The following is a 13,911-nucleotide window of genomic DNA, read 5'->3' as shown; positions in this document are numbered from 1 at the left end:
CATGCCAAACATAAGGCTTTTTTCTTTTGACAAAAAACAAACAAAAAAGGAAATCCTTTCTATCCAGCCACAGGGTAACTTAAAAATACATATATGTATATTAACAAATGTTAATATATTATTAACAAATTTGCTTGGCAATTCTTTGGATGTGCAACTGGCCAAAGAGCACGGTCACCCTTATGAAATATTTGAAGTTCCGTGTAAGCAACAAGCCAGAAATAGGTGTGCTAGAAAGTCAGACGGGGTCTCTTTCTTTTGAATCAACCGTGTCATTTCACCTCCTAGGGATCAGTCAATACCTTCATCTTCAAGGGCTTCTACTTAAACGTACTTGATACTCTAAAGATGGCTTGAAGAAGAGGATTGGATCATTCTGAGAATCCGGAATAGGCAGTAATAAAAACTGGAGCCCACTTTTTCAAAGCCCAGGGACGTCACAGTGTTGCACCACATGGCCTCTGTGGCTGAATGCGTCTTTTAAATGTAGATTGAGCCTTCCTATCAAAGCAGCCACTGTATATGGGCACATTAGCCCGCACTTGACTTCCCCAGCGTTGGGGGCAGGGGCCGAGGGATATTGTCGTGGTATACCCTTTGGCTTCTTTAGGATAATATGGCATGAGAATGTATTACCTACTTAAAATATACCCGTCAATATGAAATAAAGAAATAATAAGGATTATTTTCAGAATGGGGAGTAGGGAACTTCAATAGGGGTCATTAATTGATTCAAGTCAATGTTATAAATTCAGTGATTCCCTTCACTCGCTTCCATTTTTTTCCACTTTCCCACCTGTCTTGATTGTTAATATGTTCTTTAAAATAGTATCAGAATTCTTTTATATTTAATATATTGTTCTTCAGTGTAATTGAGACTCTTTCCATCACCACCCCTGTCCCCCAGCATTGCCAGGACTGGCAAAGTCATCATGGGCCACAGTCACAATTCTGCCACTGACTTACTGCTTGACCTTGGACAAGACACGGTGGCTTCCTTTGCCTTAATTTCTTCATCTGCAACGTAAGGAGTCTGAACTCAAAGCTATCTTAGGCCCCTTCTTGGAAATAAAATCCTGTGATTCCTCAACCCGATCTTTCTCTTAGAAGGTTTCCTATATTGTCATCAATTCTAAGTCATAAAGACCCCGTGTCCTAACAAAATTCCTGAGAAGTAAAATAAGGGTGGGATTATTAATACTCTGAGTAACAGTTAATAAACCACTTTTTACTATACACATTTGATCCTTCTTACAACCGACCAGCGAGTACAGCGCAGGTATTGCCCTTCTTAGCTGAGGAAAGGGAGGCTTACAGAGGTCAATTTATCTCCTTAGGCCTTGCAGCTAATAAGTAGAGAGCTAGAAGATTACAAATGAATTATTATTTTTTTATGACGGAGACAACTGTACATGTAAAATAATCTGAATATAAAAGAATAGTCTTTCGAGAGCAGCGGATTCTTTTCTAAACATTTTGAGGTTATCATTCCCCCTCGGCAGGTCATTCCCGAACCATAAAGCACTAACCAGGGTTAGAGATAAGAAAGACTAGTACACAAAAGAGAGCTAGTGTCCCTCCAGACTAGCTTGGGAAAGCGCTTCCCTATAGAGGAGGGGCCCTCCCATTACATGATTTATTTCCCCAGGGACCAGTCTCATCCAAGCATCAACAATGCAACACAAAATACTACGTTCAGTTTTTTTTAAAAGTATTATTATAGTTAGTATCCACATATATGATTTATGCCAACCAAAGTTAAAGAAAAAATTCATCCACCGTCCCAGTCACATCAGCAAATCAAACCTCTTTTTCTTCTGTATTCTCTGCCAGCTCTCGTCTTGATACATATATGAGTTTTTACTGGTTGTACTCACAGTGTGGACATGTATTTTAAAGTATCAGGAACCCAAAATTTTCGTAAGAGGAAGTCTCAATTTTAATAACTGTCTTCAGATTATTTTTTTCATGTTTGCTCATTGTTTTATCTCGAATTTATGTTTTTTTTTATCAGAAGTACAAAAAGTATACAACCTGGTTTTAAGGAGATTTGGGGGCGTTGTTTTCAAATAACATACAACAGGAAATGTTATTATTTTTATATCCTCTACCAAGACTCCTGAAAGCAAACACACGCCTGGCATCTTTTCAAAATTTCTAGGCATTTGAGTGACTGAGGGACTGCTCCGAGGTAGGAGGCTGAAACGATGACGGGTTTTTCTCAGCTTTTGGACCCCTTGATTCTATGACAGTTCTTGGTAGATACAGCTTTCCTGGTAAGGATTGAACAAGAAGTCTGCACAATTACTTTGAGTCTTAATAAAGTTGGAGTTTCCTGTTGAGTGCTAGAAGGGGTTGAGGTGGGTGGTAGTAAGAAGTGGATATGCCACCGGCTTTATAGCTTGTGTTGTCCTGTGGTAACTGAAGCCACACTGTTGCCATGGAAAAGGATGGTAATTTGAATGAGACAATTTAGAGTGGCCCATGGAAATCTGACTGGACAGCTGCTGAAAGCACCAGACCTAGTATGTGTGACACCGCACCTATCTCTTCAATTCCCTTCAACTGAAATGACCAATAAGTGAGAAACTAAATTGTAATTTGATGGCTTAATCTTAAAAAAATCAATCTTCGTAAAAATACTAAATAAGGAACAATTCAGAAGAATTAGGACTATTATAGAAATATTATGATTACTTGAATAGCATTTATATCGCCGCTGCAGAAGGTACAGCAGGCCCCCAAACTTTAATCCAATTTCCGACACCAAAAATTCTAAATCCAGTCTCCTTCAGTAGTAGAGGGTTAATTCCCATTGATTTCTCGCATTTGTGAGGCTGTCACAGTCGGTTGGTTTTACCTGTCACGAAATCCTTTGTATCCCTTTTATAAAACACCACCTCTTTCTATAAAAAGTGACTGGAAGAATCCACAATCGTAAAATTGCACGTGCCTGAGCAGAAAACTCCTATCTTGGGATTTTCTCACAGGCGTGCCTAAACCGACCTCTGCTCCTGGAAGGTAAGTTGCCAGAGGGAGAAGCCAGGGTCAGCCCACAGGAAACCCTGTTGCAGGATTTCTAATTTCCCCCTTAAGCTGATCACTTTTTTAGGAGTTCCCGGGCATTCTCTAGTCCAAAGTCCTGGCCACCAGGTTACCATCATTTTTTTTTTTTTTTTTTTTTTTTTACCAATTTGCCATCCCCGCCCCTTCCAGAAGCCCTTTTGGGAAGAACTGACTCTCGTGACTGCCCTATTCCATACAGTTCCCGGCGCCCCCCCGCCCCCCCCGTCTCGAAACGGCTTCCCCGCTCCAGCCCAGGAGCCGGGGGTCCCCAGACCACTTGAGAGGAAATTCACAGCCCTCGCCCGCTGGCTCGGCGTCCCGGGTGGTGAGGGCGCTGGGCTTCCCGGGGTCCCCCGAGCGCTGCTCGCGACCCGCCGGAGGTGTCCAGGGGGCGGGGAGCGCGGGTGGGTGGGACCGGGCCGGTGGGGGAGGGGCGGGGAGGAGGAGGAGTGTGTGCGAGCGTGTGTGGCTGGGGGAAGCCATTGCCTGTTTAATAGTTGCTGTTGCTGCACTTCCGCTTCTCTCCCAGCGAGAGAGAGACACGAGTGGCCAGGCCCAGCCGCAGCCGCAGCAGCAGCCGCCGCGGCGGCACGGAGCAGCCAGACACAAAGAGAGGTACGGGGATCCCCCCCGCCGCCAGCCGCCCCCCGGCCGCGCCGCCGGGCCTTGGGGACACTCCTTGCCGCCGGGTACGGGGCCGGAGGGTCGGAGAGGGGCCGGGCCCGCCCGCGGGGGATGGGCAGGGAACCCCGGGCCGCATGGGGTGCGGGGGCAGCCCGCGTCGGGGGCGGGGGGGCGCCGAGGCTCGAACTGTCAGCGCTGCCCCGGGAGCCCCCCGCTGGCCGCCGAGGGGGCCGGGAGCGGGGGAGGGGAGGCGGGGGAGCCCCGTTTTCCCCCGGGGCGGGGGCCCGCGGGGATTAACCCCTCCGGGGCTGACGGGCTCATTGTTATTCCTCCGCCGAGGAGGCCGAGTCCCCCCCCCCACCGGGGGTGCCGATCGGGCGTGTGCTCGGGACCCCCGCCCCGGCCGCGCAGCCCCGAGCCGGACGGCCGAGGGGCGGGCGGCGCGGAGGGGCGTCGGGGCGCGGCGGGGGCTTCGGGCCTCGCCGCCTCGGCCCCCCCGCTGGCCTCTCCCTTCCCCCACCCGGGCACCCGCTCCCCGTCTCCGTCCCCCCACCCCCTTTCGGCTTCCTCTCGGCCCTCCTCTCTTCCCGACCTCGCCAAACTCCGCTCCCGGCCCCCCGGTCCCCCGCGACCCCCGGAAAGCCGCCGAAAAAACAGCCCGAGGCCGGTCGGCCGGTCGCCGGGACCTTCCCTGCCCGCTCCGGCCGGGAGCCCCGCGCCCCCGCCCGGCCGGCTGCTCCCCTCCCTGCCCCGAGGGGAGCCCCGGGGGGCGAGGGAGGGGCTGCTCGCTACGCCCCCGACCGTTTTCCCACCGCGTCCCCCAGTTGGGGCCAGAGATAAACAAGCAACGTCCGATTTGCAAAAGCCGTGATGGGCCTGAAGACTTTGGAAAGCGAGTGGAGGGCGGTGGGCGGCCGGGTGCACCCCGGGCCAAAGCCCTCCTGACAGCGCCCGAGTTCCTTCTGTACACTGGCTGCATGGTTTTTGTGTTTCTGTTTTGTTTCCCTCCCCCTGCAGGGGCTGTTTGCGGGGTGGGGTGGGGGGTTCGCTATGTCGGATGACGATTCGAGGGCCAGCACCAGCTCCTCCTCATCATCGTCCTCCAACCAGCAAACCGAGAAAGAAACAAACACCCCCAAGAAGAAGGAGAGTAAAGTCAGCATGAGCAAAAACTCCAAACTCCTCTCCACCAGCGCCAAGAGGTACCGTACCCCACCCCCCAACGCCAGCAGGCTTCCTATTTCCCGAACGGACTGCCTCTTGCTGCATTTGGTCTGCCTCCAAGGAGGGTAGCTTAAACGCTCCCCACGGGTTATGTGTTTTTAAAAAGGAAAAAGAGGGCCTTGGAAGCCCTAATGGTTTTTCTCTGTTGCTTCTTCTGTTTTCTCTTTTAATCATGGTCCACATGCAGCTGTTGTGGCTTGCCTTTCCCATATCTTGCTGCAGTTTGTAAGAATCCTTGTTAGTATTATTAGCGACCCCCAAGTCTGATTTCAGATGACTTGTCCTATTATAATCACTAATCTGTGACCCTCCCCAAGGCTGGCATCCCACTTAATTACTAATACCTGCCCGGACAGCTCTAGCACAGCGAATTCTATTACCATTTTACTTCCTTCTCACCTGTTGCACATATGATCTGTTTCACAAATTGCATGAGGAATAACTAACTCACATTAGCAGAGTAAAACATGTAATAGGTGGAGATAGATGTTTTCGGATGGAATTTAAAGAGATGTTTCTGCTTTAGAGAGTTGAGGCAAGTGGATGAATCAATAAACGATGTAAAATGGTTATTTAGGCTATTTGGGGGATTCTTTGTTGTTCTCTTTCAGAACTTCAGTTTACCAAATTTCAGGGGAACTCACATTTTTTTCATGCTATTTTCTCTTAGGCTGTACAGTTGTTTTTTGGTTTTTGTTTTCAAGATGAATTCAAGCAGTGGCTCTTTTTCTTTCCTCTCTTCCTCTTACGTCTCTGGAAGAAGCTACCTTTTACCTTAATCTTTTTTCAGTAGCAGTATCCTCTGATCCCATGACCCTTAAAGTAATCTCTAGCAGATTCCTGGGAACCCTCATACCTTTTCATAAATCCTTCTGCTGTCAGGTGTACAGTCATTAAACTTTAAAGTGGCAAACCAGAAAGATAGTAAGGAATCCAAATGGTAGGTTAGAGAGAGATATCTGTCTTAAAGAATGTAAAATAAAATGGAACATGAGGCTTTAGATCTCTCCACTGAGTAGTGAGCCAAAACTCTCAGAGTTTGAAAGTTTGTCCTGTCATTCTCCCTGACTTGAAATTTGGAAAGTTGGTAAAGTGCTTTGGTGACCTGACCATAGGAGGTTGAAGGAATGACTTCAGCTTATTGCAAACAGCATAGAGGTGTAGAGTTAAGTGGCAAGATGTCTTGGCAAGATTGTTCTCATTTTCAGAGGGTTAGTTTGATTGCGTCTCAGCTTCCCAGGAGTCCTGACTGGCTCTCCTTGATTAGCCCTGTGCTGGTTCTCCCCCAGAATTTTGGCTTCTACCCTGCCCACTTTGGATGGGGCTTTCCTTAGTCACCGCCCCCCCCGCACCCCAGCTTCTGGGCTCCCTGTCCAAGCTGGGGCAGCTTTTGGCCTGACCTAAAGGTAGAATATGTGCTTTAGGTCATTAGTATTTTCATATTTTGCTGCATATCCCTGGTGTACATGAATATATTTGGGGATTAAAGGCACAGGCATCAAATATAAAATAGTCTGCTTTGTGTCAGCAAATTACAGAGGGGATTTTTTTCATTAGACACAATTTGTCCATATATGCTAAGGAGGTTAAAAACTCATTTGGAAATGCTTGAGAAAGAGATGGTAGGTGTAAAACAAATGAAAGGTGGGAAGCTACCAACGGTACTTTTATGTATAAAGTTAACATCAGCTTTAGCTCCCTGGGAATCTTGCTGAGAGAGTGGCTGTTAGTGCAAAGCAGAGCTATGGTTAATGGTAAAGGTAAAGAAGTGGAGAGGGACAGTGTATCCAGGAAAGAATAAGGGGAAAAGTCATGGTAGTGGGACCCTATAGATGCTGCTCTGGGAAATGGGTTGATTTGGAAGGTGGGTGTTGTCCATAGAATTGGAAAAGGCACATACACCAGGAGATAGAATGAAAGAGAAACCTGAATTGGCAGACGGAAGGTTACTTAACTGCATGTTGGAAACGGCATGTTGGTTTTGAGTCCACGCGTAAAGGAAAAGCCCCCATCAAGGGTGGTGTGGACAAGAATGACTCTGGAATGTATGTGTGGGTTACTCTTACGAATCTTTTACCAGTACTCTAGAAACGGTGCGGGTGTTGGTTGTAGAGATGAAGTGGACAAAGCTGTCTGGCATTATACTTTTTAGGTATTAAAGAAGCAGCTACCTTTTCAGTGAATGTTTTATAGGGAGAGGTTGGGTTGACTAGGAGAAGTGAAGTCAATGTGTGTTTTTATAAAAGTTGTGCTCAGGGGGAGGTTATTTTGGCCCGTGTACATAGGTCTTAACATATACAGTTATTCTAGTAGATGCAGGTAAAGAATCAGGAAGCCAGGGTTCCAAACTTTTAGTCTGACATGCAATAATGAGTCAAACAGCAGGGATGCCAAGGTCTCCAACTGAAATGATAATTGATAGCAATAGAATTGAGCAGGACACAGCTAAGTAGGTATCAGAGACGGTAGTGAGCAAAGCCCTTTCTAAAGTTCACCAGAATTTGTAGGGGACAGGAAATGTCCTTCAATAGGAAAGTTGAACTTCCCTAATCAGCACCCCAATCAGAATTAAATTTCTCTTTACTTATAAATGGAAAGAACAGTGTCTTCTGAAACCTATATTCCTCATTGCATCTAGCCAGCCTGTCTTTCTACCTTCAGAAAACCTCTGGGAAGAGAAAAGCATCCATTGCGATTTTATGTATGTATGTGTGTGTGTGTGTTAGTTTTTTACTACTGTGCTGCCTCGGTGAGATTTTTAAGTTGTAACGTAGCCCTTTAGGGCTTTATATGATAGGAGCAGGAAAGGTTATAAAAATAGAAGGCTCCATTTAGAAGGTGGAGGAGGCTTAAAGTCCTCAAACTTTGTCGTAGGAATTGATGCTCTAAGCGCCTAGGTAAGCTGAAGACAAAGGCCATGGCTCGGTGTGAACTGCCGGGTGGCGTCGGCCTAGGGGTGGGGGATGGGCTCTTTGTAGCGTCGCGGGCCGTTGCGGAGATGGGAAACTGGGTGGGGGTCCCGGGTTCTGAGCCGGTGTGGGGTGCAGGCCCAAGAGAAGTGAGAGGGTGTCCGGGCTAGAGCAGGGCCGGGCAGGTGAGCCGAGAGGGCGGCCGGTGCGTGCGGCCGGTGCACCTGTGCGGGCCGCGGGCCGGGGTGTCCGGGAGGCAGGCGGCGGGCGAGCTGTGGGGTCCCCAACCTGGCCCGAGGCTTCGTCCGCGGCCGGCGTGCGCGCGGGCAGGGGGGCGGGGTCGCCGGCGGGGGCGGGGCGGCCCACCGGGGTCCGCCGTGCGGCTCGCGCCGCCCCCAGCCCGACGGCGGCGGCTGGTCAGCCAGCGCCCGCGGGCCTCGCCGGGAGCGGCCATGTTGGCTTCGTCCCCGGGGACGCGGGCGGCCTGGGGGGGCGCTCTGGGGGGGAAGGGGGAAGCACCCGAGGTGCCGGACGGCCTGGGGGGGCGCTCTGCGGTGGGGGAGCACCCGAGGTGCCCGTGCGCGGTGGCGGGGGGGGCGGGCTCTCGCGCCCCCCCCCCCCACATTGTGATACAATTCCGGAAACTAGCTGCGAGTGAGGAGCTTCAAAACGATTTCCTAAGTGGAAATTGGTGAGAAATAGCCCTGCCGTAGTGCGTGAGGCGGGATTCGAACCCAGGGCGGTGGAGGGCCGGTTCTTTCCTCGCGGGGTGCAGGTCCTGTTCCCCGGCAGCTCGGTCCGCGGCGGCGGGGTGGGGGTGGGGTTGTCTGCCCTGCGGGGCGGCCGCCCACCCCTGATTCTCTCTCCCCCCTTCGCTTCCTGTCTCCAGGATTCAGAAGGAGCTGGCGGACATCACTTTAGACCCTCCACCCAACTGCAGGTGAGCTCCTTTTACATTTTTTTCCTTTTTTTCTGTTTAAACTTTTAGGTTTTTTTTCTCGTCATTATAAACTTTTGCTTCTGTTCTTTGGTTAATGCTTGTTTGGGTGCTGACATAAAGTTAACAGCTGAAATTGAATAACCTGAATATAACGTTTTGATGAGCGTCTGACCATGCAGTCTCATGTCGAAGAGAAGTGGTGGATTTATTTGGAGTGGACCCTTGTACGTATGTGTAAAGTGAATTCAAAGATGTATGATCGCCTGGTCAGGGATCTTTGATAGGTCATTAAGGATGATGTAAAACCTTTTAGATGCTTAGGTACATTTTAGTTTAGAAAATTGCTTTGCTGTCTTAATCTGTTATTCATGCTCTCTACTAAGCTGATAGAGCATAGAGTTAAATCAAGCACTGGATCCTCAAACTTCTATAAATTTTGTTGGACTTTGGGCAGACCTATTCAGGACATAATTTGTGGCTTTGATAAAAAGGTTTTGCCTTAAATTATTGTATAGATTTAAACTCTTCCATGGGGATATTTTTCCTAGAAATTGCTTTATTTAGACTGTATACATAATGTGTGTTTCAGTTTCAAAACAATTTGATACCAGCTTTTGAAGGATTTGGTGATGACTTGATTTTATTTAGAATAGCCATTTGGTCACTGTTGAGTCAAGGTGGAAGACTTGATGATTTTACTAAATCAGCAGTGAAGTGAGGAGGGACTTAAATTACAACAGAGCCATTTGAGAGAGATTAATTGTTCCATTCTATTACTCCCATAGTTTAAAAATTAAGTATAACAGTTAATCTCATTCTCAGTTCTCAGGATTGTTATGGGAATGGGATGTGAGGTTTCAGAAGTGTTCTAAACTTGTAGAGGTAGAGGAAGAATTTGTTACCCACAAGAAAATATTCAGTGGCTTTACACAGAATTTAAAGGGAGCCTGTGGAAATATTCAGGAATATTGAAAAGCGAAATGAAATATTTTGCTTATGAACACTGAACTTTCTAAACTATGGTTAATGGAGTAAATGGAAGCTTTAATACTGCCATTTTGGTAACATGTTCTTAATGTTGGTCAGATGTGGGATGTTCTTTAGTAAAATTTTGTCCCTGTTTTGTAAGGAAAGTAAGTCATTTTCAGTTTGAAATGCTCTTAAACTATAGTTTGTAACCAGTTAATCGTTCTGGAGGATTTCTCTTATGGCTGTTAAGAATCTTTTCAGACTGTTGTCCTGAACAGTGGCGAAATGGGTCAGGCTTAGGGCTGGGGTGGTTTCGTTTTTCATTTTAGTGGCATCGTTGTTCTGACGGAGGCCTGGAGCTTCCCTTGGTTGGTTGTGTTGAATCCATGGGCTTTCCCCGTGGTAGATCTGTGCTGTGTACTTATTGCCCCTGTCTGGTATGACGTCTCTTCCATGTGTCTCTTGTGAGTTCAGACAACTTTAGCTGGTCAAGTTATCAAGTTTTTAAAGCATGGTTTCAAAACTTATAACATGTATCAAGGCATAAATGGCTTTCTTATAAGTGCAATGAAATTTAAAATTGTGAGCAATTTGAAGGTTTTCATGGAATTAATCACTTTAAAAAAATCAGATAAGTATACTTTTATTTCATACCATTTTAGCTGAGTTCCCATGTGAGAGATATGTGCTGCTGAACATGTAGAACTTCTTATCCTTGGAAAACCCTCCTAATTACCCCTTCAAGGTGAAACCTCTGACCATCACCTGTGGGTCAGGCGAAGCACCAAACTGGATGGATATTGGGTGGGGGGGGGGGAGGAGACAAACTTCGACATACTTAAAACATTTTGAAAAAATATCTCTGATTTCAGAGAGAACACCAGGCATTTTTATTTTGCGAGAGAAGCGTGTGTTATGTAGACTTTTAAAAGTAAAAACTGCTTTATTTTCTGAAGACGTTCTTCCGTAGGGCTGTTTAAGTAATATGAACTGCAGTTTCTACTTTTGGTTGGCTTACTAGCGTTACTGACAGAATGTTATGTAGTAACCCTGATATTCAGCTAACTTAGGTGAGTTTGGTTTTATGTTTTGTATTGGTACCTTATAGGATAGAGTTATTTACTGTTTTAATGTACATTGTTTCAGATGGAAATGGATAATTTGCAGATACTTTTTGAAGTTAGCTTCCAATTAAAATGTGAATTAAGTGATCTGTTGAATGTGTGCATTTTTTTGTACTTAATGTTATTCTACATGAAAGCTTGGTTCTTATGAAGTTGTAATTTCACCAATTGTAAATTATATTTTGAATGAGTTAAATAATTAGCTTTCAATTAACGTGTTTTATACCCTGAGCTTTTGTAGAACTGCCTTTCTTCAGTCAGTATTCAGTGTGTGGTTTTAAATTTAAACACATTACTTTATTAAAATACAGCAGTGGACATATAGGAACCTCTCAGTAAACCATTGGTTGTTGCGAATCAATGGGAGAGTGCCTTCTCCTGAAGGTGTACTGGATGTGTTCAGTAATTTTAGCACTTGGCAAAAATATTTGAATTCGAAGTTATTGAACTTCAAAACTTGTGTGAAATGCAATTTCTAAAAAAGTTATAATGTGTGAGCACATCAAGTTAAATCCTCAGTGTTTTATATTATGTCGAGTAGATTTTTTTAGAACAAAATGTGGAATATATTCAATGACGAGGTCAGAAGTATTTTAAGTGAATTTTAAAAGTTGCTGTATATTGCCACATTCCTTGGTATCTCTGGACTGTTTGGTTATATTTATATGTACAGATGTAATAGTCTCTCAACTCATGTACCATGCTTTTGGTTGTTAGGCTTTTTTCCCTGCATTTTGACTCTTAATCATTTAGGAAAAAAATGCTGTCCTAATTACTGTAATGATTTCCTACAGCATTGGATTGTAAAATTATGCCTTTTAGATAGCTGGTGAACTCTGGGCCACTACAGTCGGTTTTGTAGCTATTATTTATAGCCTGGGGCTCACGCTTTGCTTAATTGACTAGTTATAGCTATGTAACTAACCTGTAGCCATAAATGTCTGTAGGCAGTATGTCTGCACATAATAAATGACACATTTTGCCCAAGTCCTTTAAACTTCAGATTTCACTTAATAGATATATTGGAATTATGAGTAAATGCTCACTTAGTGCCTCGAAACCTAAAATTTAAGATTGGGAGGGGGTTCTGTTTAGGACAAAGTGTCTTCAAGAAGTCATTAAACATTTCAAGCATGGTGGAGAATAGTAAAAGTAAGATTTCCTTTTATATTACTTTATTACATTTTGACCATTATTTTTCTGTTTCCTAAATATATAAACCTAACTAAGTCAATGCTTTTTATTTTGGGGGGAGAACTAGAATGTAATCAGATATAGTTGGTTTTAAAGTTTTACAGCTAAATCGCCCATTTTTAAAGATGATGTAAAGGCTCACATGAAGAGCATTAAAAAAAAATGTCAAGTAGTTGTCTAAGAAGCTTTTTCTCAACCATCTTTTCCTCATTTATTAAAAGGGCTGAATACCTGGCTGGCCTACCTCATAGCATTGTAAAGTTCAAATGAGATTAGAGTTTTCTGACTGTGTTAGATGGTGACATTGTTGGAACTGCCCATTTAGCTCTTTTTAATAGCTCATCTTTTTTCCTAACATTGCCTTTTATTGCTTGTATTTTAAATACAATTTTAGGCCATTACACAATTATGATATAAGAATGTGTGTTTTTGAAATGCAGAAGTTGTGGAGTAAAAAGTGGAAGGATCCCCCTCATGACCTCTTCTGATCCTGCCCCTTGCACAGAGATGCTCCAAGTTAGCACAGATCGTTTCTGTGAATTTACACTGTCGTATTTTGTGGTTTTATAAAATCTCCTGGCATTGGTGGTAATAATCATGAGATGTCAGTTTAGAAATCCCAGGCTGCTAACCTTGGAGTGAAAAGAGATGATCCTTTTCTCACAACAGTAAAGGCTTATACATCTCGTCCAAGTTTAGCATGTTTTGTATACTTGTTTGGGTTTAAGAATTGGGTTCAGCAGAAGTCATCCTGTACAAAACCCTGTATCATCTTACCTGCTAAAAAATGTCCTTCCTTTTATGTATCTTTCATTCATCTGCTAATGCCTTAAGGATATCAGTGTGACTTCCAGCATCTGAATGATGTTCAGTATCATCATAATTGTCATTTGGAGAGTTACTACTACAGTGTGCTTCCCTGTGTGTGCAAAAGGTAGTGTGGAAAAATAGTGAGAACTGGGAGACTGGCGTGGCAACAGATCAAAGTGGCACCCAGAGCAGGGTCAGGTTCCTGAAATTAGATCATCACCTGGGGCCCGAGTGGGTAGGGAGGAAGGAAATCTGTCTAAAAGTGAATTGTTTCCTAAGTGAGTAGGAACTCTTGTGGCTGTTGTGCTTTACCGAATGACCACGTGTGTGGATTGTAAAACTGTACTGCTGCTGTTTCTCATAAAGTGAAAAAGAATTACCGTAGGGGGACTTCCTTGGCGGTCCAGTGGTTCGGACTCCGTGCTTCCACCACAGGGGACTGGGTTCCATCCCTGGTCGGGGAACTAAGGTCCCGCGTGCCGAGAGGCGTGGCCAAAAAAAAAAAATTACTGTATGACCCGGCATTCTACTCCTAGGTGTAGTCCCAAAAGGATTGAAAACAGGGACTCAAACAAATATTGAGTCAGTGTTCCTAGCTTCTCATAGTAGCCAAAAAGTGGAAACAACCAAGTGTCCGTCGACAGATGAGTGGATAAACAAAATGTGGTCTATACACATGATGCAACATTATTCAGCCATTAAAAAGAATGATTTTTTTTTTTGGCCGCACAGCATGGCAGGCAGGATCTTGGTTCCCTGACCAGGTATTGGACCCACACCTCCTGCAGTGGAAGCACGGAGTCTTAACCACGGGACCACCAGGGGAAGTCCCACGGAATGAAGTTCTGATACATGCTATACCATGAATGAACTTGAAAATACTACACTGGGGAAAATAAGCTAGACAAAAGGACAAATATTGTATGACTCCACTTACATGAAATACCTAGAATAGGCAAATTCACAGTGACAGAAAGATGAGAGGTTTCCGGGGGAGGGGGAGGGGAGAATGGGTAGTTATTTCTTAATGGGGACAGGGTTTCTGTTTGGG

At 45.4% G+C, this 13,911-nt stretch overlaps 1 protein-coding gene across 2 annotated transcripts in view; it reads left to right on the top strand.

Moving 5' to 3' along the window:
* Positions 1-3,542: 3,542 nt before the first annotated feature.
* Positions 3,543-13,911, top strand: part of UBE2E1 (ubiquitin conjugating enzyme E2 E1) — a 75,837-nt gene continuing 65,468 nt past the window's right edge. Inside the window, exons 1-3 of one of the 2 annotated variants that reach the window (XM_027086517.1) lie at positions 3,543-3,681; positions 4,708-4,892; positions 8,713-8,763. In XM_027086517.1, the coding sequence (XP_026942318.1) occupies positions 4,741-4,892; positions 8,713-8,763 (203 nt within the window). In that variant the 5' untranslated portion in view covers positions 3,543-3,681; positions 4,708-4,740. Of the gene's footprint in view, positions 3,682-4,707; positions 4,893-8,712; positions 8,764-13,911 lie in introns of those variants that run through there. The other variant, XM_027086518.1, reaches the window with a different exon arrangement.

Source organism: Aethalodelphis obliquidens, unplaced genomic scaffold, assembly GCF_003676395.1.
Source record: "Aethalodelphis obliquidens isolate GAN/ISIS:26980383/991018 unplaced genomic scaffold, ASM367639v1 scaffold56, whole genome shotgun sequence".
Taxonomy (NCBI): Eukaryota; Metazoa; Chordata; class Mammalia; order Artiodactyla; family Delphinidae; genus Aethalodelphis; species Aethalodelphis obliquidens.
Note: the sequence above shows the minus strand (reverse complement) of the source record. Positions and strands in the feature narration are given on the sequence as shown.